This window comes from Schistocerca piceifrons, chromosome 3 (genome assembly GCF_021461385.2).
Source record: "Schistocerca piceifrons isolate TAMUIC-IGC-003096 chromosome 3, iqSchPice1.1, whole genome shotgun sequence".
NCBI lineage: Eukaryota > Metazoa > Arthropoda > Insecta > Orthoptera > Acrididae > Schistocerca > Schistocerca piceifrons.
In genome coordinates this window covers 457,338,431-457,364,812 of record NC_060140.1, presented here as the reverse complement: position 1 = coordinate 457,364,812, position 26,382 = coordinate 457,338,431, and the positions used below count along the sequence as shown (strand labels likewise).

Here is a 26,382-nt window from a genome sequence, read left to right as displayed (position 1 = left end):
AGTCGGGTAGGCCAGTTGCCTGGTGCAGAGCCTTTTTAGTTGATGCCACTTCGGCGACTTGCGCATCGATGAGGATGAAATGATGATAAGAGATTCGGATTTGGTGGAACATCATGCATCGAAAACATCAAAATCGCAAAACTGCTCACTGCTACACAAATAATCAACTTGGAAAGAAATCACCATCAGTATTTTTCCTTCAAGGAAAACAATTTCATCTTGTGACGGCCCCTAAGTGCTGCTGGGCCTCTCTCGGCTCACAGCTCACTTTCACTGAAAGATTATGTAGCAACTACACTACAGGGCATTACCTGAAAGCAAGTACACCTGTGAAATTAATTTCAAACTGCCATCCCAACATGCTAACATAGGAGGTTTAATAAAAATGTATGGCACAAATTGCAGCACACATTCCTCACACGTAGACACAGAAATTATGTTACATGAATATGGGTCTGGAAATGCTCTATTTCCATGTTACAACTCATTTTCTCAAATTCATTAATTAAGGGAAACACACAAGAACACAATGTAAGAATCATGGGGAACATGCACTTTTGGTGACGTCTGGTTATATTGTGCACTGCCAGTGTTATGTTTTACATGCCCCTGTCGCCATGTAACGTAAGCCATTGCTTGTTTACAGGTTTACACTGTTCCAGTGCTCAGGACAACAGCTGCAAGTAGTAGAGTTAAACACAGATTTGGCTCGTGCAATGGCAGTGTAGGCAAATGCAGAGACGGCAGGTACCCATTTGATGTATGGATTAGCTGACAGCAATGGCGCTCACACTCATCTTTTGTACCAGGAGAGATTTCTAGGATGAAGGTGTCTCCACAGGAAACCATCTGAACGTACTGATCATTGACTTAGGGAACATGGGGCCATTTAAACCTGACTCATGACTGGGGGAGGTCTAGAAGGAAGAGGATACAACGGAAGGCAGAAAGTCATGCAGTTGACAATGACCATAGTGTCAGTATAAGACATGTAGCTGCAACACTGAATGTTGACCGCATGACTTTCTGGCAATGTTACATGAGGGCAAGCTGTATCCATACCATTTACAGTGAGTGCAGGCACTATCAAGAGTTGATTTTCCTGCACAAGTACTCTTTTGTGATTGGTTTATTCAACAAAGTGTCAACTCTAATTTTAGTGCAATGGTGCTGTTCACAGATGAGGCCTCTTTTCAGTGAGATCAGAGTGTACATTTTCACAATTGACTTGTATGGGCAGATGTCAATTCTCATGCAACTGCTGAAGCACGTCATCAACAAAGATTTTCTGTCGATGTTTGGGCCAGCATTGTTGGTGACTGGTAGAGCCCCACTCTGTTCCACCGAGGCTCAATGGACAAAGTTATATAATTTCGTAGAGAATGTTCTACCTGATCTTTTAGCAGATGCGTCTTTAGCTGTGCAACAAGACATCTACTTCATGCATGATGGAATGCCTCCTCATTTTAGTGTTAATGTCCATCAGCTTCTAAATAATAGCTTCGGTGACAGATGGATAGGTAGAGAGGGACCAATCGCCTGGCCTCCATGCTCTCTGGGTCTAAACTCACTGGACTTTTATTTGTGGAGGCATCTGAAAGCTCTTACGTATGGAACCCCAGTACAAGATGTTCAGAATCACCACACCCACATTATGGATGGCTGTGAAACCATATTCAATACATCAGCGCATCCAAGATTCACTATGACAGTGGGTTGATGCATATATCAATGCTCATGGAGGGCATATTGAACATGTTCTGTGAGAAAGAGTTGCTTGCATGAGGTATGTTCCTGCATTGTGTTTGTGTGTGTCTACAATAATTAATAAGTTGGAGAAAGTGAGTTGTAACATGGAAACAAGGCATTTCCAGACCCATGTTCATGTAACATAATTTTTTCATCTATGTGTGAGGAATGTGTCCTGCAACTTGTGCAGTACATTTTTTTTTACGTCCCATATATCAGCCTTTCACATCTCCCATTAGCACCAAATTGGATTTTAATGCCCATGTAATGGTATGTTTTCAGTTAGATGTGGAGGTTTACTGACCTTCAAGGATTATCCAACTATCCAGTACCCACACAACACAGGGCTTTCCAATTAAGACAAACAACAACTTCGCTTAGGCTATAGCCAACACTCTTCTAAGCAGAATCACAAAACAAGTCAGGCATGAATTTTTCTGCTACTATATTGCAAACCAACACCAGCTTGTATTGGTTGATAGCATCCTACTATGCAGCATCAAACGTGTGACATACTTGCTTATTCCTCAATCCCTACACACTTTTATCCCATTCTACAATATCTCTGACACTGGAATATGACCAACATGAAAGTTTTGGCATCATATAAACCAGGTACGGTTTGAAACCGAGAGTAAACACCTGGTCATGCCACCCAATAAACCATGTGATGACAACCCATTTTTCATTCATAATCAAAGGGGACAGTCTGAGACGATAGTTATTTCATTTAAGACTACCACGCTCCATTGTCTCAGATGATAGTTATTTCATTTAAGACTACCACACTCAAGGGAATGACAGAATCAATAATGGTGACTGCTCTTTATTTTTGAGTACTTACAGTACCGTACTCCACTTGCTGCAGCTGCCATCTTGGGAAATAAGCTATTGCTACCCCATACAATATGCAACTGGTGAACCATTCTAGGATCAGCATTTGGGTGGACACCTGCTACTATGAACCATTCCTGTGCCTGCCTTTACTGACATTTAAATCAGCTGCACTGGCCAAAGAACTTGATTTTACCATTTACTCCAAATATCTGGCATGTACCTGCTCCTAACCAAAATACATGTCGCAACTCATCCTACACAGAGCCAGTTCATTTAGAAAAACTGTTCTTTCTGCGCTGCCTACAGCATGTCGCAACTCCAGCCTTGAGATATGCTGCCAACGGCAATAGTCACGCTGAGATTTTGACTACTGCACCGTCTTCCTGGTATCATACTCACTGTCTACACCTTACATCAAGGTCACTGCTAGCTGCATTATGGCATCGTGCATCTTGTCCTCTTTTTTTTTTTAATTTAATTACAAACCCATTTGAAATCAGTTTCTTTCATTACCTTATCAGTATAGATGTCCTCATTCAACTTGTAATGTTACTGTCTGTCAATTTCTGGGGAGGTACAGAACTGAGTAATTTCTCTATTATGTACTGTGTACTGTGGGTAGCACAAGTTTGTCAAGAACTCTGATTTTACAGGTTGGTATTGTGATCATAGTCAGTAATAGGCCAGTGTACATACTGTGCTCAGGCAGGTGATTACGGTATGCACACACATGGAAAGGCAAACAAATAAAACTAGGGTGGCCATCTGTGAAGATGACTTGAAAATCCTCTTTACATATAATGTAATGGATGGATAAAAACTCTATTCACATAGCAGCAGTAGGAGAACACACATATAAAGGTTAAAGAAGTTTGCAAGCTTTCAGAGCCAGTGGCTCTATCTTCTGGCAGAAGGGTCAGAGGTGAAGGAAGAGAGGTAAAGGAAAAGGACTGGTGAGGCTTAGGAAATGGGTAGAGTTAGGGAAAGTCACCCAGAATCATGGGTAAGGGGAAACTGACTGTTGGGGACTGCACCAGATAGATACAACAAGAAGCAAGACAGAGATCACTCACAAAACATGGTGCAAGAGTTAATAAGAGTGGAGAGCTTCAGTCTCATCATTTCTTCCCAGTGACTATTCCTTTCTGCAGTTTCTTTTAGTTTTCTATAACCTTTATTTTCTGACCTATTTGTCCCCCCACACCTCTATGACATACAATGCACTCTTATTAATTCTTGCACAAAGTTTTGTCAGTAATATCTGTCTTGCGTATTACTCTACCTTCCACGTTTGGGCTCTCAGGTTTTCTAATGTCATCTGGTGCCATCTCCAACAATCAGTCTTCCCTTCTCATCCTGTCTGGTACGTTTTGCCTGACCCAGGATTCTGGGTGACTTTTCCAAACTTTCCTCATTTCCTAAATCTTACCAGTCCTTTTCCTTCAGCCCTCTTCCTTCTGTACATTCATTATCCTCTTTCTGATATGTTTTGTGTCACCCTTTACTGACATTAAACCACACTAACTCTCAGCAGGTAGTAATTTGCTGTCATAGATATTGTTTAAGGAGGTCTTATTTATCCCACACCATTAAAGCAATGGTTCCTTATTAATATACACTCCTGGAAATGGAAAAAAGAACACATTGACACCGGTGTGTCAGACCCACCATACTTGCTCCGGACACTGCGAGAGGGCTGTACAAGCAATGATCACACGCACGGCACAGCGGACACACCAGGAACCGCGGTGTTGGCCGTCGAATGGCGCTAGCTGCGCAGCATTTGTGCACCGCCGCCGTCAGTGTCAGCCAGTTTGCCGTGGCATACGGAGCTCCATCGCAGTCTTTAACACTGGTAGCATGCCGCGACAGCGTGGACGTGAACCGTATGTGCAGCTGACGGACTTTGAGCGAGGGCGTATAGTGGGCATGCGGGAGGCCGGGTGGACGTACTGCCGAATTGCTCAACACGTGGGGCGTGAGGTCTCCACAGTACATCGATGTTGTCGCCAGTGGTCGGCGGAAGGTGCACGTGCCCGTCGACCTGGGACCGGACCGCAGCGACGCACGGATGCACGCCAAGACCGTAGGATCCTACGCAGTGCCGTAGGGGACCGCACCGCCACTTCCCAGCAAATTAGGGACACTGTTGCTCCTGGGGTATCGGCGAGGACCATTCGCAACCGTCTCCATGAAGCTGGGCTACGGTCCCGCACACCGTTAGGCCGTCTTCCGCTCACGCCCCAACATCGTGCAGCCCGCCTCCAGTGGTGTCGCGACAGGCGTGAATGGAGGGACAAATGGAGACGTGTCGTCTTCAGCGATGAGAGTCGCTTCTGCCTTGGTGCCAATGATGGTCGTATGCGTGTTTGGCGCCGTGCAGGTGAGCGCCACAATCAGGACTGCATACGACCGAGGCACACAGGGCCAACACCCGGCATCATGGTGTGGGGAGCGATCTCCTACACTGGCCGTACACCACTGGTGATCGTCGAGGGGACACTGAATAGTGCACGGTACATCCAAACCGTCATCGAACCCATCGTTCTACCATTCCTAGACCGGCAAGGGAACTTGCTGTTCCAACAGGACAATGCACGTCCGCATGTATCCCGTGCCACCCAACGTGCTCTAGAAGGTGTAAGTCAACTACCCCGGCCAGCAAGATCTCCGGATCTGTCCCCCATTGAGCATGTTTGGGACTGGATGAAGCGTCGTCTCACGCGGTCTGCACGTCCAGCACGAACGCTGGTCCAACTGAGGCGCCAGGTGGAAATGGCATGGCAAGCCGTTCCACAGGACTACATCCAGCATCTCTACGATCGTCTCCATGGGAGAATAGCAGCCTGCATTGCTGCGAAAGGTGGATATACACTGTACTAGTGCCGACATTGTGCATGCTCTGTTGCCTGTGTCTATGTGCCTGTGGTTCTGTCAGTGTGATCATGTGATGTATCTGACCCCAGGAATGTGTCAATAAAGTTTCCCCTTCCTGGGACAATGAATTCACGGTGTTCTTATTTCAATTTCCAGGAGTGTAGTTTTCACAAACATATTGGACCACCAATATACATCTCAGCTTTCCCATACAAATGCCTGAATTTTAGTAACTATTTCATATTATTTATTGTGCACTGTCTGTAGGAAAATCACAACTCTGTGCACTGAAGGCTAATTTTTATTCAGAACAAAATTTTCTATTACCTGACCCTTTCAGAGTCTGATTAAGTGCTAAGTCTAACATATTTTGGGAACACTTGATTTCTTTTTTAATTTTACAGTGGAACTGACATAAATGATAAAGTGTAATTCTTTGTACAAAGAAAGTAACAACTATTACAAATATAAAGCACTTGTATATCAAAATCAATTTTCAAACAGTTTAATGCTTACAAGGGAACCTCCCCATCGCACCCCCCTCAGATTTAGTTATAAGTTGGCACAGTGGATAGGCCTTGAAAAACTGAACACAGATCAATCGCGACGACAGGAAAAAGTTGTGTGGAACTATGAAAAAAATAAGTAAAATATACAAACTCGGTAGTCCATGCGCAACATAGGCAACATCAAGAAGAGTGTGAGCTCAGGAGCACCGTGGTCCCGTGATTAGCGTGAGCAGCTGCGGAATGAGAGGTCCTTGGTTCAAATCTTCCCTCAAGTGAAAAGTTTACTTTCTTTATTTTCGCAAAGTTATGATCTGTCCGTTCGTTCATTGACATCTCTGTTCACTGTAATAAGTTTAGTGTCTGTGTTTTGCGACCGCATCGCAAAACCGTGCGATTAGTAGACGAAAAGACGTGCCTCTCCAATGGAAACCAAAAACATTTGATTGCAAGGTCATAGGTCAACTAATTCCTCCACAGGAAAACACGTCTGACATATTCCATATGACAATGGTGACGGCATGTGCGCCACATGACAGGAATATGTTGTCGACCCATCTAACTTGTACGGACAGATAATAATTGTCTGAAAATAAAAAGTTAAACTTTTCACTTGAGGGAAGACTTGAACCAAGGACCTCTTGTTCCGCAGCTGCTCATGCTAACCACGGGACCACGGCACTCCTGAGCTCACATTATCCTTGATGTTGCATATCTTGCACATGGACTACTCAGTTTCTATATTTTGCTTATTTTTTTCATAGTTCCACACAACTTCTTCCTGTTGTCTTGATTGATCTGTGTTCAGTTTTTCAAGGCCTATCCACTGTGCTAACTTATAACTAAATCTGAGGGGGTGCGATGGGGAGGTTCCCTTGTTAGGAGGAGTGGGAGAGGGGAAGAGGGAGACTGCAGGAGGAGGGAGAGTAGGAGGCTGGTTTTAGCAATATTGCAAGACATTTATTAACTCACCTGGTGGCTCCCTCAAATGTATCTGCATTACAGTGATGAGTGAAGCATCTAAGTAGTCAGTTTCTGGTTCCTTTGTGTAAAGAACTTCAACTGGAAAAGTTCTTCCAGGAATTGTAAAAATTGGTGCTTCAAAAAAATACTGGGAAAATTTGACAGCATCCAGTGTAGCTGAGGTCACAATCAATTTAAGTTCAGGCCTTTTCCTCACGGCTTGCTTAAGCAGACCTGGAAATGGAAACATTGGTAAAGAGAACATAAAGATCACAGTTGAGGCAAGCAGTGATAGATATCCCCATTATGTATGCACTTGAAACATTTATTTTACTCAAACATTATTTCATACAATAATTTTTTTAAAAAACATAACTTTAAATTCACGTTAAAATTGTTTTATTTATGTTTTTTTCTCTCCTCTGATCCCATCTACTACCTACATGTCTTTTCTGTCACATGTCAGTTTGCTATTTTCATGTCAGACACCTCCTTCATCCAGTATAGTTCTTTACAGTTTATCTCACTCTTATGTCATATCAAGATTAAGATACCATGTTGTTTTAACCTCCCCTAAGAATGTAGGAAGATAGCTGCTGGCCATAGTAAAATTAAAGAAACCTTTGGAGGAAAGCAAAGCATTTCTACGAATATTAAGAGCTCAGATAGCAAGCCAGTATTAGGCACAGAAGGGAAAACTGAAAGGTGAAAGGATTATATAGAAGGGTTATACAAGGGAAACAAAGACAACATTAAAAAAAGGGACAATGATGCTGATGAAGATGAGATGGGAGTAATGGCACTGGGAAAAGATTTGACAGAGCACTGAAAAGTCTACATTGAAACGAAGTATCTCAAGTAGATGACATTCCATCTGAGTATTGAGATCCTTGGGAACACTAGTCATGACAAAACCATTCCATCTGGTAAACAAGATATGTGAGACAGACAAAATATCCTCAGACTTCAAGAAGGATGTAATAATTTCTATCCCAAAGAAGACAGATGCTGAAACTTGTGATTATTATCAAACAATCAGTTTAATAAATCACGGTAGCAAAATACAGACACAAATTGTTTACATAAGAATGGAAAAACTGATAGAAGCTGACCTTAGGAGAGATCAGTTTGGTTTCAGAGATATTTAGGAATGTGTGAGGTAATATTGACCCTAAAGCGTACCTTATAAGACAGACTGAAGAAGACCAAGCATATATTTGTAGCATTTTTAGATTTAGAGATAGCTTTTGACAATGTTGAATGGGATACTCTCTTTGGAATTCTGAAGAGAGCACAATAAAGTAAAAGGAGTGAAAATTCGTCTCCAACAAGTACAGAAACCAGACTGCAGTTATAAGAATTGAACGCCATGAAAGGAAGGCAGCAGTTGAGAGGGAAGTAAGGAAGGATAGCTGTGGAGGAATCAGAGGAGAAATTTGTAAATAGAATTAAAGTTTAGAGAGAAGAAATAAAAACATTGAGGTTTGTTGATGGCATTGTACTTCTTTCAGGGAAGGCAAAGGACTAGGGAGATCGGTTAAACAGAATGGATAATGTCTTGTGCGGTGTCACAGCCAGACACCACACTTGCTAGGTGGTAGCCTTTAAATCGGCCGCGGTCCATTAGTATACGTTGGACCCGCATGTCGCCACTATCAGTGATTGCAGACCAAGTGCCGTGACACGGCAGGTCTAGAGAGACTTCCTAGCACTCGCCCCAGTTGTACAGCCAACTTTGCTAGCGATGGTTCACTGACAAAATGCGCTCTCATTTGCCGAGACGATAGTTAGCATAGCCTTCAGCTATGTTATTTGCTATGACCTAGCAAGGCGCCATTATCAGTTGCTATTGATATTGCAAATAATGTACAGACAAGAGCTACACTCAACATTAATGGATTAAAATTAAGTATTCCACCATCTGCGTCCGTTTTTCTAAGTTCTAATTTCCTTGTCCTGTTCCAGACCTCATGCCAGCCTGCGTGAGCTTAAACGCGTGCCTTTCAGCTTCCTCTAAATTTAGTGGGTTGGTCTCCTGCCAATCCACAACATCTTGAAAAGAGCTTACAAGAGGAACATCAACAACAGTAAAACAGGGATGATGGAATAGTGTAGGATTAAGTCCTGTGATGCTGAGGGAATTAGATTAGAAACTGGGACAACAAAAGTAGTAGACAAGTGTTGCTATTCAACTAGCAAAATAACTGATGCTGGCTGAAGTGGAATGGATTTAAAATGCAGACTGGAATAGTAAGGAAATAATTTCTGAAAAGAGAATTTTTTAACACCAAAGATAGATTTAAATGTTAGGACGTTTATTCTCATGGTATCTGGAATGTAGCCTTATATGGAAGTGACACATGGATGATAAATAGTTCAGTTAAGAAATGGATGGAAGGTTCTGAAATGTGTTGCAGAAGAATGCTGGAGATTAGATGGTAGACAGGATAAATAATGAGAAGATATAGAATAAAATTGGAGAGAAAAGAAATATCCTGTAACTAAAGAAGGGATCAGTTGAAAGGACACACCATGCTGCAACATGGAGTCATAAATTTACAGCCACCACCCTTTTCATGTGATGTGAACTTGTTCCTCTCACCGCAATTTCTCTACCTATTGTAGTGTTAACAAGCACTGGCAGTAACACTGCTGTCTTTTACACCTAAGAAACAGCTAAATATTTATAAATTTATACTTCCATGTATTTACATTAGTTTCATTTCAATATTCACAAAAATGTGTTTCTTTTCTGTTACAGGTGGAATTTACGGGATCCTGAGAATGCGGTAATGTCTTTCTCAGCTGATGTGGAGCTTTTCACTGCCGGTCATCACGATGTATTATCCAACAACCAACAACTTCAGATGACATCTGTATTTGCAAGAGCCTCGTTATGCTTTATTATTCTAATGAAATAAAAATGAAATTGTAATTGTACACTCTAGCATGTCACAAAATGGGTTGGTTCTCTCTTGTATATCTGAGGAGATGGTTCACGAATGTACAGTATTGCTATATATTAATACTGATGATATCATTACCTATAATATTGAGATAAATAGACATAAAGTACACAGGAATTGTTCAAAAAGAAGTTTTTTGCAACAGAATTTTTTATTTACGACAAATTTCATTTATTTTGCACAAGAATTAAAAATCAATATGGAAATGAAGCACTATAAATGACATTCACCAGATGAATGATAGGACTTATGACACTCACGGAGTGCAATACACCATTTAATTGTAACAATGAATGGTAGTAAAATGAACTGTGATTACATAATAACAAACTTATTATTAAGTGTAAGAAGTCTTCAGTTATCTGCATTAGATGTGAAAATAAACCTGCAAACTGCAAGAAGTAATGTAAAAAAGAATTACAACAAAAAGAAAATTTATTCTGATGTGTGGAGTTTCTTGCATCTGTATGAAGTCTGATATGGTTAAGTATAACCATCAAATATTAGATAACCAAAACTAATAGTCAACTTAGCCGAGTAAAGCAAAATAATAAAAAATATAGGAAATGTCACACTATCATGTCAGACAATAATATTACTTTTCTCAAAACATCTACCAATATAATAAACGTGAGATTCTCATAGTGATGACCCCATGTCTCATCAACGGTTTCTATGCAACTGAAAAAGTAAGAGTTTTCTCTCCAACATAACAATTCACATGAAACCTATTACAAAGAGTAGTACACAAGTACTCATCACTATCTCTTCAAGATGTTCATCCAGGTCATCAATCTTGTGTATCTTCTACTGCACCTCTCTACAGGTCGTCCATAATCTGCAGCTGACCAGAAGTCATTTAATCTGCAGCTGACCAGAAGTAGACCGCTACATTCCCCATCGTTGTCGTCGTCTTCTTCTTCTTCTTCTTCTTCTTCTTCTTCTTCTTCCCTCACTCTCCCACCCCAGTATCAGTTTTGGTATTCTTGTTTCCACCATTCTTCTCGCATGTCATTTTCTTCAATCCATCACATCACTTATTTCTTCTTCCATTTCCATTATCTTTATCATTTCAGTGTACCTTATGTTGTTGATATTCTCCAGAAATCCATCTCTAATAATTGACTTGCATTATATCTATGATTGCTTGTCCAGGCCTCTGTTTCAAACAGGACTATACCCTCTAATATCGACTTGAATATGAATCTTTTTGTTCTACTCATCACATTAAAGTTATTTATCCACTCGTAACTTTTTCCCCTGAGACAGCTGCCACTAAACTGCAGCTGCATTCTGCAAATCATCTCTGTAGCATTAGTCCATTCAGTGTAGAGAAACAGAAGCACTCTGCTCATTTCTTCCTTGGTGGTAGCAGACAATGGAACTCTCGTAATACAATTGTCTGAAATTACTACACATAGAGCTATTCATTGAAGCAACACAGCTATTGCATAAAAACAGCACTTGGGTTAAGGCATGTCACTGCTGGGTCAGTGATGTCAACCAACGGAAAAGAGTGCATTTACTTATTGATATCCCCAAAATTTTATTGGGAGTTGTTGTTGTTGTTGTTGTTGTTGTGGTCTTCAGTCCTGAGGCTGGTTTGATGCAGCTCTCCATGCTACTCTATCCTGTGCAAGCTTCTTCATCTCCCAGTAGCTACTGCAGCCTACATCCTTCTGAATCTGCTTAGTGTATTCATCTCTTGGTCTCCCTCTACGATTTTTACCCTCCACGCTGCCCTCCAGTATTAAATTGGTGATCCCTTGATGCCTCAGAACATGTCCTACCAACCAATCCCTTCTTCTAGTCAAGTTGTGCCACAAACTCCTCTTCTCCCCAATTCTACTCAATACCTCCTCGTTAGCTATGTGATCTACCCATCTAATCTTCAGCATTCTTCTGTAGCACCACATTTCGAAAGCTTCTATTCTCTTCTTGTCTAAACTATTTATCGTCCACATTTCACTTCCATACATCGCTACACTCCATACAAATACTTTCAGAAATGACTTCCTGACACTTAAATCTATACTCGATGTGAACAAATTTCTCTTCTTCAGAAACGCTTTCCTTGCCATTGCCAGTCTACATTTTATATCCTCTCTACTTCGACCATCATCAGTTATTTTGCTCCCCAAATAGCAAAACTCATTTACTACTTTAAGTGTCTCATTTCCTAATCTAATTCCCTCAGCATCACCCGACTTAATTTGACTACATTCCATTATCCTCGTTTTGCTTTTGCTGATGTTCATGTAGTTGTAGAAGTAGATGTAGATGTACCACATTTTTTTCTTCTGTAAACAAATTAGGCTACATTTATTTTCAGTCCCCTGTTTCGTAAGTACTGAAAATATAAAAAGTACTGAAGAAGTACTGAAATGAAGAAACAGACTCATAAGACTTAAGAAACTTCAAACAAATTTTTACTGAGTATGATAGACAACAAAGACAACATTTGTGACAGCTCAGCATTCCAGTTTATCCACTTATTGACTAGAGAACATGACTTCTTTGAAGAGCAATATAAATGAAACCATCCTGCACATAAACAATTCGTGTCATGGTGCACACACACCAACAAACCAAAATTTTGATAATATCAGTACCATATCTATGGCAGGTCAAGAACTTCTCATTTTGCCCTTGTATTGCAGAACAAGCACCTGCACATTGCAGCCAAACTTATATTGCAATTTTTGCTAGTGTGAAAACATTGACAAACTAAAAAATACTACCGAATTGGGAACAGCACAGCACTACGTAAGCAATCCTTCATGTGAAGGTCCAATGTCTTGTGCATTGACTTGTTCAGTGATGACCATTTCTACAAACAAATAAAAAAATATGGAACAAAGGCCATTTTGCTTGAACAGTCCACAGGTGTACTGCCAGTCCATAGTGTCCAACAGGCAAAATATTTCAGCGAAGAGAAATGTCGCCATCATCAGGTGCGCTGATGAACTGAGCTCCTGAGGGCGGGCGGCCATCTTAAATCCCCTCCCCCTGCAAGGCATTCTCTCCGAGGTCCGTGCGCACGTCGGCGGTCGCTGAGATGCTGGTGTCAGTGTCTGTGGTGGCGTTGGTGAAATTGCCTCATCTGTCCTGGTCATTAGTTCATTTTCTTTGCTGAGCATCTTTTTAATCAGACTCAATGCTGGTTCCCATACCTTCAAGAGGTTATAGCCGCGATCTTGGTTGACAAGTCCGTCCCTGGTACGAATTTCGATAGCCTCTCGAACGACGCTGTCCCAGTATTGAGATGTCTGTGCCAAGACCCTGGTATGTTGGTAGTCCATTTTGTGATTTTCGGATAAACAGTGCTCTGCGACCGCCGACTTGTTGGGGTACCTAAGTCGAGTGTGCCTCTGATGTTCTCGGCTATGATCTTCAATGCTGCGCACTGTCTGTCCAATATAAGTCTTCTCATGCCGACGCGGAATATGGTATATGCTGGCCTTCTGCAAACCTACATCGTCTTTGACACTGTGTTTTATTTGGCAGGCAAAAGACAGTTCCTACTCGGTGTTTCCTCAATATTTGTCCCATTTTCCCCGATAGTGTGCCAGTATATGGTATACAGGCAGTGGCTATCTCTTCCTCCATGACTTCTTCCGTCTCCACAGGCTGTACTGTAGAGGTGGGGCGGAGACCGCATCTGATCTGCCATTCCGAGTACCTGTTTTACCGGAATACAGTTTTGAGACTTTCCAGCTCATGGGACAGTCTCTCTGCGTCAGAGATGGTGCGCGCCTTGTGCACCAGTGGTTTTAGCACCCCATTGCTCTGCGAAGGGTGGTGGCAGCTATCCCCATGCAAATAGGGGTCGGTGTGCATTTTCTTCCTGCATACCCTGTGGCCCAGAGTGCCATCTGCTCTTCTTTTGACCATGATGTCCAGGAATAGCAATCTTCCTTCTGCTTCGGTCTCCATAGGGAATTTGATGTTTGGATGTATTGAGTTCAGGTGTGTAAGGAGGTCTAGGAGCTTGTCCTTTCCATGGGGCCAGATCACAAACATGTCATCCACATAATGGAGAAAACAAGTGGGTTTCCATTTGGATGACGGCAAAGCTTCCTCCTAGAAGTACTCCATATATAAATTCGCGACCTCAGGCGAGAGTGGGCTCCCCATTGCAACTCCTTCTGTTTGTTCATAGTATTCTCCATTAAAGAGAAAATACGTGGAGGTCAGAACATGCCTGAAAAGGTCGGTCGTCTACTCACAAATTTCTGTGCAATAAGCTCAACTGACTCTCAAAGAGGCACCCTGGTGAATAATGAAACAACGTCAAAACTCACCAGGATATCTGAGTCTTTCAGCTTGAAGTTGTCGAGACATTTTACAAAATCCGCAGAAGGGACTTAATTCTGCTCCCACACCTATGTTCATGCTGGTAGCGGACACTGTCAGTGCAGTTGAACAGGTTGCTGCACGACTACCATCTGAAACAGCTGAAGAAGTATGCCAGGAAACCTGCTGTGCTCGAGATCTAAACTGATAAGGTCGAATATTACCAGCAGGGAGACGACAGCCATTCAAGACCTGAGATAGAGCCCTGAGATTGTTGTCTTACCGGCTGACAAAGGCACTGCTACCGTTGTTCTTTCCCATAAGGACTAGATTGAGACGATGCAGAGCCTATTAAATGACGAATCTTACAGGAAGATCAACGCTGACCCCACAAAGAAGGTGGAGGACAAGACTAGGATTCTTCTCAAGGACACGGATTTACCAGAGTGTGTCACCAAGAAATTGACACCTCACGGACCTGTACTGCCAAGACTTTATGGACTCCCTAAGTCCACAAAGAAGGGTACCATTACTCCCAATTGCCAGCAACATTAAGGCACCTACATATTTGCTGGCCAAATACCTGGCAGAATTACTAAGCCCTTATGTGGGTAAATAAGGCAACGGCATTGACGCACTGGATACACCGGTTCCCGTCAGATCACCGAAGTTAAGCGCTGTCAGGCACGGCCAGCACTTGGATGGGTGACCATCCGGGCCGCCATGCGTTGTTGCCATTTTTCGGGGTGCACTCAGCCTCGTGATGCCAATTGAGGAGCTATTCGACCGAATAGTAGTGGCTCTGGTCAAAGAAAACCATCATGACGACCAGGAGAGCGGTGTGCTGACCACACGCCCCTCCTATCCACATCCTCAGCTGAGGACGACACGGCAGTCGGATGGTCCCGGTGGGCTGTATGTGGCCTGAAGACGGAGTGCTTTTTTTTATGTGGGTAAATGCCTTTATCACATTCGCAATTCTGTGGATTTCGTAAAACGTCTCAACAACTTCAAGCTGAAAAACTCAGATATCCTGGTGCATTTTGACATTTCATTATTCACCAGGGTGCCTCTTTGAGAGTCAGTTGAGCTTATTGCACAGAAATTTGACGAGAAGATGACCGAACTTTTCAGGCATGTTCTGACTTCCATGCATTTTCTCTTTAATGGAGAATACTATGAATAAACAGAAGGAGTCGCAATGAGGAGCCCACTCTCACCTGTGGTCGCGAATTTCTATATGGATTACTTCGAGAAGGAAGCTTTGGCGTCATCCAAATGGAAACCCACATCCGAACATCAAATTCCCTACGGAGACCGAAGCAGAAGGAAGATTACCATTCCCGGACGTCATGGTCAAAAGAAGAGCGGATGGCACCCTGGGACATGGGGTATACAGGAACAAAACGCACAACGACCTGTATTTGCATGCGGATAGCTGCCACCACCCTTCGCAAAGGAAAGGGGTGCTAAAAACACTGGTGCACAGGACATGCACCATCTCTGATGCAGTGAGTCTGCCCCATAAGCTGGAATACCTCAAAACTGTGTTCTGTATAAACGGGTACTCAGAATGGCATATCAGACACGCTCTCCGCCCCACCTCTATAGTACAGCATGTGGACATGGAAGAAGTCATGGGGGAAGATATAGACACTGCATATATACTGTATACTGGTGCACTATCGGGGAAAATAGGACAAATATTGAGGAAACCCCAAGTAAGAACTGTCTTTTGCCGGCCAAATAAAACACGAGCATTATTGGGAAGTGTCAAAGATGATCTCAGTTTGCGAAAGGCCAGCATATACCAGATTTCATGTCAGTGTGGGAAGACTTATATTGGACAGACAGTGTGCACCATCGAAGATCAATGCCGAGAACATCAGAGGCACACTCAACTTAGGTACCCCAACAAGTCAGCGGTTGCAGAGCACTGTTTACCTGAAAATCACAAAATGGCCTACTAACATACCTGGGTCTTGGCACAGACATCTAAACACTGGGACAGCGTCGTTAGAGAGGCTATCGAAATTCTTACCAGGTACGGACTCATCAACCGAGATTATAACCTCAGCAATGCATGGGAACCAGCATTGAGTCTTATTAAAAAGATTCTCAGCAAAGCAAATGAACGGGTGACCAGGGCAGATGAGGCAATTACACCAATGCCAACACAGACACCGATGCCAGCATCTCAGCGACCGCCAACGTGCGCTCGCGGACCTCGGAGTGAACTCCTTGCAGGGGGAGAGGATTTAAGATATCCGCCTGCTGTCAGGAGCTCACCTGACGATGGTGACATGTTTGATTGCTGAAATATTGTGCCCGTTGGCCACTATGGACCGGTAGTACACCCGTGACTGTTCGAGCAAGAAATACGCTGGGAGAAACAGAAGAATCACAAAAGTCATTTTGTTCATTAGACAAATTCTGCACCTGCATAACAACATTTACAAGTCTTCCGTGAGTATTTAAATATGTACCTGTGTTGGATTAGTTCAAACTTAATGTTTTTGTTGTGGTCTTCAGTACAGAGACTGGTTTGATGCAGCTCTCTATGCTACTCTATCCTATGCAAGCTTCTTCATCTCCCAGTACCTTCTGCAACATCCTTCTGAATCTGCTTTGTGTATTCATCTCGTGGTCTCCCTCTACAATTTTTACCCTCCACACTGCCCTCCAATACTAAATTAGTCAACCCTTGATGCCTCAGAACACGCCCTACCAACCGATCCCTTCTTCTAGTCAAGGTGTGCCACAAATTTCTCTTCTCCCTAATTCTATTCAATACCTCCTCATTAGTTATGTGGTCTACCCATCTAATCTTCAGCATTCTCCTGTAGCACCTCATTTCGAAAGCTTCTATTCTCTTCTTGTCTAAACTATTTATCGTCCATGTTTCACTTCCATAGATGGCTACACTCCACACAAATACTTTTAGAAACAACTTCCTGAGATTTAAATCTATACTCGATGTTAACAAATTTCTCTTCTTCAGAAATGCTTTCCTTGCCATTGCCAGTCTACATTTTATTTCCTCTCTATTTCATCAGTTATTTTGCTCCCCAAATAGCAAAATTCATTTACTACTTTAAGTGTCTCATTTCCTAATCTAATTCCCGCAGCATCACCCGATTTAATTCGACTACATTCCATTATCCTCATTTTGCTTTTGTTGATGTTCATCTTACATCCTCCTTTCAAGACACTGTTCATTCCATTCAACTGCTCTTCCAGGTCCTTTGCTGTCTCTGACAGAATTACAATATCATCGGTGAATCTCAAAGTTTTTATTTCTTCTCCATGGATTGTAATTCCTACTCTGAATTTATCTTTTGTTTCCTTTACCGCTTGCTCAATATACAGATTGAATAACATCAGGGATAGGCTACAACCCTGTCTCACTCCCTTCCCAACCACTGCTTCCCTTTCATGCCCCTCAGTTCTTATAACTGCCATCTGGTTTCTGTACAAATTGTAGCTAACCTTTCGCTCCCTGTATTTTACCCCTGCCACCTTCAGAATTTGAAACAGAGTATTCCAGTCAACAAAGGCCTTGTTGGCTGAAAGCTCATTTTGTGACAGTCTTTTTGTCGAGCCTATCTGTGACTCAGCATCCCTACTACTATACAGTGAGTAGCGACTATCCTTTTCATATTGTTGTTATATTCCATTCCAGATTTTCCGTTATTATTATTATTATTTATTATTATTATTACTATTATTGTAAGAGTGAAGTGAACTACCTACCAAACAATACATCTGTATGAATTGTCCTCTCATGAGCCTCATCCAACATTATCACAGAATAGTATTTGAGATCCAAATCAACAAGACATTCTCTCAGCAGCATACCATCTGTCATGTATCTGAAAAGAAACACACAAACATTTTTTCTTTCATGAATGTAATATCCTTACACTTAAAATGAAGACTGACAACCAGTCATATGTAGTTAGCTCACACTTAAAAATGACAAACAATAAAATTGAAATAGCTTTTGACATTTCAATTACTACTACTACTATCGTTATTGTTATTATTATTATTATTACTGTTATTAGTTAGAACTGTGTTTACACAGTGCTGCTGCAGGTGTGTGTGTGTGGGGAGGGGGGGGGGGGGGCGTGCATTTAAAACAGAATCTCATTTTCATCTTACAAGGGAGATTGATTACATATTTTAAAAAACTTTATTGACAGACTATTTCCAAATCCACAAACTTCACTTATATTACACTTCAGTCAAGCTGATCATAGTATTTTCTATTCCTCCCTTTCATAGATTCTGTTGTCAATAATATTAAAGCAAGAAATTTGCCTCTTTGGCGTTGTTAAAGCTTTTATTTAAGAAAACTGTACCTACTCATCATCCAGATGCTCACACACAGGGAAACTGATGAAGGGGGCCAGTTCTTTCCGAATTTGGCCCAATACAATGAATCCAGAAAAAGGAGTCAACACTCAGGTGGACGTTCCGTTACTTTATAGTCAAATTAGTTTTAAAGACCCTCTACCTAATAATATGTGCAGTAGTAATTTCGTTATGCACTTGAACATAAGAGGTCTGTCTGAAGGCATGATCAGGAAGATTTATAATATAGAAATTTTGCTAGAAAGTGTGAAACAATCTGTGAAAGTAATATGGCCTTAATGAACATTGGCTAAAGTCTGAAAATATCAGTCTCCTAAATAAACTTACAGGTTATAAACTGGCTAACAGCTTTTGTAGGCCCAATGGGTATGGAGGCTCTTGCATACTAGTTCATTCCACGGTAGACTATGATATCAGACAGAATTTTAGCCATCTGAATGAAGAAGGCACATTTGAAAGTTGTTGTATAGAACTTAAAGAGTATAACACACTAATTATCAGCATATATCGCACCCCTGGGTACCATATAAGCTCTGTATTTTTAGATAAGTTTGATACATTGCTACATAAATTAAAATGTGAGAAACTGTACAAGAAAGTGGTTATATATGCTGACTTCAACATAGATGTACAGACTGATGACAAATTTTCTTCACACTTAAAGAACCTGGTAGCCACAAATGGGCTAAATCTCAATTTCGATCAGTATACAAGAATTACAGCAAGCTCTGCAACATGTATTGACAATATTGTAAGTAGTTATAATTATTATGCAAAAGAAAAGTTTCTTCTAGATTTAGGAGTATCAGACCATAAAGCACTATTTGTATCACTACCGAAGCAAAATTCAGTCTGCACAACAAAAAGATGTAGGAATTTCAGTCAAGAAAATGTGGAAGTATTTTGCAAAAAACTAAGCCAAACCAAGTAGACAGTCAGCAAACACACTTCCAGAAGTGACGATTACAATAACTTTTTAACTGAATTCTTGGGTATATTCAATGAATACTTCCCTTTTGTAAAGTGAGGACCAGGTCCCAAAAAAGTAGATCCTGGGTAACAAAAGGAATTAGTGTGTCTAGTGCTACTAAGAGGAAACTGCATATGGAGGCAAAAGTAAATCGAAGCCCTCAATTTCTTAAGTATGTAAGCACATACAAAAATACATTTGACAAAATAGTTAAACTAGCAAAACATACTGCAAATAACGACTTCATTTCAAATGCAAAAAACAAATCAAAAGCTGTTTGGTCTGTTATAAGAAGTGAAGTTGGCAGTGAGGCAGAGAGAAAATGCCCTTCTAGTAGAGCTGTTACAGAACCCAGTGCCATTTGTGAATCATTCAATGACTTTTTCATAAACTGTAACAAATTTGGTGACTGTTCACCACCAAATACAAAGCCCAATATGACAGATAGCAATTGCACATGTTTTAAGTTTTCTCACGTTTCCATCTCAGATGTCATCAAAATCATAATGTCCCTAAAAAATTCAAACTCTGCGGGGTGGGATGAGGTCGCCACTGAAATAATAAAAATAGTCCATCACAGTATTGCATATCCACTCTCTTTCATAATCAACAAATCATTTGATGAGGGATGTTTCCCAGATCGATTAAAATATGCAGAAGTTCAGCCCATACATAAAAAAGGCAAACAAGATGAATTGGGCAACTATAGGCCAATCTCACTGTTACCAATTTTCTCAAAAATATTTGAAAGAGCTGCATGTGATCAGATTGAAAATCACAATTCATCTAACAGCATTATTTTAGGCAATCAATATGGTTTCAGAAAAGGCCACAGCACAATCCATGCAATAAATGAATTAGTCACAAAAGTCAGCAGATGTCTTGATGATAGAATGTGTGTGTCAGGCATCTTTTGTGACCTGTCCAAAGCCTTCGACACAGTAAATCATGACCTGCTTCTCCAAAAATTGGCACGCTATGGTTTTCAAGGCAAATCTCTTAGCTGGATGTCATCATACTTGGCAAACAGAAAACAAAGAGTACTTATTAACATCAATGATAAGAAATTTCTCTCTGGCTGGAAAAACACTCAATTAGGTGTTCCACAAGGTTCAATATTAGGGCCACTGCTTTTTCTATATTATACAGGGTGATTCAAAAAGAATACCACAACTTTAGGAATTTAAAACTCTGCAACGACAAAAGGCAGAGCTAAGCACTATCTGTCGGCGAATTAAGGGAGCTATAAAGTTTCAGTTAGTTGTACATTTGTTCGCTTGAGGCGCTGTTGACTAGGCATCAGCGTCAGTTGATGCTAAGATGGCGAGCGCTCAACAGAAAGCTTTTTGTGTTATTGAGTACGGCAGAAGTGAATCGACAACAGTTGTTCAGCGTGCATTTCGAACGAAGTATGGCGTTAAACCTCCTGATAGGTGGTGTATTAAACGTTGGTATAAACAGTTTACAGAGAATGGGTGTTTGTGCAAAGGGAAAAGTTCTGGATGGCCGAGAACGAGTGATGGAAATGTAGCACGCATCCAGCAAGCATTTGTTCACAGCCCAGGAAAATCGACTCGCAGAGCTAGCAGAGAGCTGCAAATTCCACAATCAACTGTATGGAGAGTCCTACGAAAAAGGTTAGTTATGAAACCTTATTGTCTGAAATTGGTTCAAGCACTGTCTGCAGCTGATAAGATTAAAAGAATCGATTTCTGTGATTTTATCCTTGCTCAAATGGAAACAGATGAATCTTTTGTTTCAAAGATTATGTTTAGTGATGAAGCAACTTTCCACACTAACGGGAAAGTCAACCGTCACAATGTCTGTATATGGGGCACTGAGAATCTGCGGGGAAACAACTCAGTATGAACATGACTCGCCTAAGGTGAACGTTTTCTGTGCCATTTCAGCCAATAAAGTTTTTGGTCCCTTTTTCTTTGAAGGTGCTACTGTAACTGGACTACAGTATCTGGAGATGTTAGAGAATTGGCTGTTCCCTCAGCTCGAACAAGAAGCACAACAATTCATATTTCAGCAGGATGGAGCGCCACCACATTGGCACTTATCTGTCCGTAACTACCTGAACGTCAACTACCCGAGGCGATGGATCGGCCGCCAGGCAGCCCGTGACAGAGCACTTCATCACTGGCCTCCAAGAAGCCCTGATCTTACCCCCTGCGATTTTTTCTTATGGGGGTATGTTAAGGATATGGTGTTTCAGCCACCTCTCCCAGCCACCATTGATGATTTGAAACGAGAAATAACAGCAGCTATCCAAACTGTTACGCCTGATATGCTACAGAGAGTGTGGAACGAGTTGGAGTATCGGGTTGATATTGCTCGAGTGTCTGGAGGGGGCCATATTGAACATCTCTGAACTTGTTTTTGAGTGAAAAAAAACCTTTTTAAATACTCTTTGTAATGATGTATAACAGAAGGTTATATTATGTTTTTTTTCATTAAATAAACATTTTTAAAGTTGTGGTATTCTTTTTGAATCACCCTGTATTAATGATATGCCATGTCAGGTCCAGTCTGATATTATCCTCTATGCAGATGACTCAACAGCTGTAGTCTGTTGTAAAAATGAGGTAGACCTAATTCGTCATATTCAACAAACACTTGGGGAAGTGGAGGCATGGGTCAGAAACAATAACTTGACATTAAATTTTACAAAAACAGAAATTGTTCATTTTACCACAAAACAATCTGCACAGTCTATAATTGAAATAAGGTATATGGACAAAAAACTAGAGACTGCAGACTGTGTCAAATTCCTTGGCGTGTTAGTCAATAAAAACCTGTTATGGAGTCACCATGTGGACAACATACTGGGTCGACTGAATAGCCTTGTATATATTATGAATATCTTGTATAATATTACTGATTTAGCTGTAAGAAAAACTGTATATAATGCATATTTTGTTTCAGTCATTAGGTATAGTATAATTTTCTGGGGGGGTCTGAAAAAACAAATTTACTTAGAGCTTTTAGACTACAAAAAAGAATCATCCGAGCAATGGTGGGAGCAAAACCAAAGCAACACTGCAAACCTTTATTTGTAAAACTGGATCTAATGAGCATTCCAAGCATATACATCTATGAAACTTTCACTTTCACAAAAAGAAACCCACAACTTTTTGAGGGCAACTTCTTCTTGCATCAATATGATACTAGACATAGAACGAGCTACATGTTACCTACCCACCATTTAAAAATCATATGAAAAAACCCCATACTACATGGGCATGAAATTTGTAAATAAAATACGGAAAGATATGGATGACCCAAATGTAAAAGGTACCAAAAGAGACCTGGAAAAATATCTGAAAGATAAATGTTACTATAGTGTAGAAGATTTCATGAATGGTAACAATGCATTATAATTGTAATTAAAATACCTCTTTGAAGATGTTACACCATGTATATTATTAGTTTATTGTCAATTTTTAGTATTGTTATATATAGTGTAAAACTGACAAGTCACCTATGTCACAATCTTTGATTGTATAAGGCATGTTATGTGATAATAAAAATTGAATTGAAACTGAATTGAATTTATTTACATAATTTCTCCTGGTTACCTCAAAATGTGAAACTCTTAAAAAAAAATTAACCCAGCAAAAAAAAGTAAAGACACATTGCAATCAGTGTTATGAAAACAAATGCAGAGTTAGTGCACTCAATTATTTTTCAGTTAGAAAGCCATTCTAAAGGTCTGATGAAGGGAAATAATAACAAACAGATATTTTAATAGATGCCACAAAAACAGTATAATTCTGAACCAGAACGTAACATGATGAGAGCTAAAAATTAGAAATCTGGTGGCTTAGTTACGTCTGACACATTTACAGCAAGCATAAAAGCAAGAAACATTTTGTCAGAAAATATAGTGAATGACAAGAATGGTCAGGATCTTTATGAATATGGAGGTACAAGCAGAAACAATTACGTCAATTTGTAGGTGGTTAACATTACTCTTGCAACAACTGACAGGAAAATAATACAAGATACATGTTTATTGAACACTGTCTGAAAAACTACTTAAAAATGAAAATATCACAGATAGCACAACATTCAGGCAAGAAAGAAATAGTTCTAAAGTAAGAGAAGAGTAAGCAGATTCACAAAAATAACTTAAGAAAGATTTATTACAACATGTTTATAAAGTGAGAAGAAAATCAGTGATTAAATAAAGTGTAAGTGCAAGTGACTTACTGGAAATGAAATGCTAGAAAAACAGAGGACAACTGACAGAAATTTTAAGCTGAAATGGTTTTAAGTGAAACTTATGTGACATGCAAAGTCTGAACTACATTATGGAGAAATGAGAGGCTAAAAGTTATATATAGAAAGTCACTGTTAAACACAGAGAAAATGCAATACCTCTACAAAGGGCGTCAGTTTACTGAAATCATTTATGAGACTATAATATGTCATACATACTGACATTTAATGAATGAATACAAGTCAAGAAATACTTGCAGAAATGTACATTAGAGAAGATGTACCAGCTTATCATAAGAAAGAATTATTAGGTCTACCAATAAATAAGTGAGCTAATACATCTGAGAACTATCACAAAATCAATTTTGTACATTATGTACTGTCATTAATTGCTATACATCTGACAGTATTGCAAATACAACAGTTGCCTTAGTTTTCCTTGTAAACCCTGCCTTAGTGACTGAGATCACTAATACACATATAGGCTGCTATGCCTGATTCAAAGTAACTGGATCAAATCCTGGCGGCAGAAGTAGTTTTTGCCATCACCATTTGGCTGACAAGAGAAAAGTAGATGTTGGAATGAAGTTGCCTCAATGTAGTGAATTAAATTTCAGACATCCATGGTGTTTTATAAAGAGAGGGCATGTGATACTATTGATAGTGATACATCCCTCCGATGGAAAAATTAAGCCTAACAGTCCACTGGTATTACTCCAGCAGAGTACGTCTACATCTACATAGATACTCTGCAAATCACATTTAAGTGCATGGCAGAGGGTAGGCAAAGTCCTGGAACAAAGTCTCACCCTCTCCCTTTCCTCATCCTTATCATCATCATCATCATCATCATTATCATCATACAACACAAAATGGACATGCATGCGTGCTCTCTCTCTCTCTCTCTCTCTCTCTCTCTCTCTCTCTCTCTCTCTCTCTCTCACACACACACACACACACACATACAAATTGCAGTCATCTACACTTAAGATACAACTTCTAATGCACCTTGTGGTCTCTTAGCCGACAATGCTATTTTTAAAAATTCTGTGAGTTGTAATACAGCTACAATAATTTTGCAAATGCAAAGCAGTGTTCACAGCAAAATAAAATAAAAAGAACCAAACAACTGATGACAGCAGTTAAAACAACAGAACACAATAAACAAGCAGAAAAACGATGACACAATGAAGTCAGTGAAGAAAGCAGAAAGGCACAATTCAACCATATGACAATAAGACAAGAAAAGCTAAAATAAAGTTAATTCAGTTCGTTTTAAGCTTACTATTTTCTCCATTATTATGGGGGAAATGGAGCATTTACTGAAGCATTTACTACAAGTTTAACATGTGTTAAAGTCAGGATGCAAATTATTGAAGTGGTACGACCAAGATGGTGAATGGGGTGAAGATACTATGATAGCATGACTGTTGAGTTTGCCTCTAAATGAGAAAGAAGTTAATAAACAGTTAAAAATTTCGAAGCAGGTTGTGGTGGCTAATGGCTATAAGCAGTCACTGGTCTCCGGTTTGTACAGGAAGCATAGGCACGTGAAACCACAGATGATATAAAGAAGTATCTAATGATGCAATATAGGGGCTCAATCTCCAAAAAGTTGGCCTGCTCCTGCCGAAAGTGATTTAAGGTAGGATTCCATACGAGGGGGCAACTAAGGTATAAGTTGAAACATAGGTTTGGCAAGCTGGGATCCGGCATATATAAGTTGCAATGTGAATCCTGTGAACCATTTTATATTGGACAAATGGGTAGAAGTTTTGTCATCCGCTTTAAAGAACATGTAGATCCTTCTAATAGGACTGCGTTCACACAGCATCAGGTTGGTACTATAGATAATACACTTAAAGTTTTGCATCATGCATCAAAATGTAAGCAGTAGGATATTTTGGAGAAACTTGAGATTTTTAGGCATTAACTAAAGGAGCCAGATAAAGTGTTGAACAAACAAGTCATTTTTCAATGTAGTCGGTTCTTTGCTCTGTTCCAGAATGATGTATGGTTTATACTCTTAACCCCTACTACCAATACTGTTGTTACTTCCAACAACCTCTGGACCACAAACTCCTGTACACTGGGGCTTCGTCCACCAATGCTGTTTCCTTCATCCCCCCCTCCCCTTCTACTCTCTACTCCTTTTCTAATATTCTCATAGTGGCATTTTGCTTCCTGGGCTCATTGTCATGTACTGAGTTCAGTTTACAGGTTTTTTACCTATAAGGCTGCCGCCAGCAAGTTGTGCTTCCTCCCCCCCCCCCCCCTTTAGTAAATGCATTGCATATTTTACAGTATGTGCAATACTGTCAGATGTATAGCAATTAATGACAGTACATAATGTACAAAATTGATTTTGTGATAGTCCTCAGATGTATTGGTAGACCTAATAATTCTTTCTTAAGATAAGCTGGTACATCTTCCCTAATGTACATTTCTGCAAGTATTTCTTGTCTTATATTCATCCATTAAATGTTAGTATGTATGACATACTGTAGTTTCATAAAAGATTTGTAGAGGTATTGTATTTTCTCTGTGTTTAACAGTGACTTTCTATATATAACTTTCAGCCTCTCATTTCTCCATACTTTGCATGTCACATAAG

The 26,382-nt window shown here is 40.4% G+C and overlaps 1 protein-coding gene across 1 annotated transcript in view; it reads right to left on the bottom strand.

Moving 5' to 3' along the window:
- The window catches only part of LOC124787934 (ATP-dependent RNA helicase DHX8), a 139,583-nt gene that overhangs the window by 38,280 nt on the left and 74,921 nt on the right, over positions 1-26,382 (bottom strand). The window contains exons 12-13 of the mRNA XM_047254924.1: positions 17,948-18,066; positions 6,942-7,166 (exon numbers count right to left, since the gene is read on the bottom strand). Coding sequence (XP_047110880.1) covers positions 6,942-7,166; positions 17,948-18,066 — 344 coding nt within the window. The remainder of the gene's footprint in view (positions 1-6,941; positions 7,167-17,947; positions 18,067-26,382) is intronic.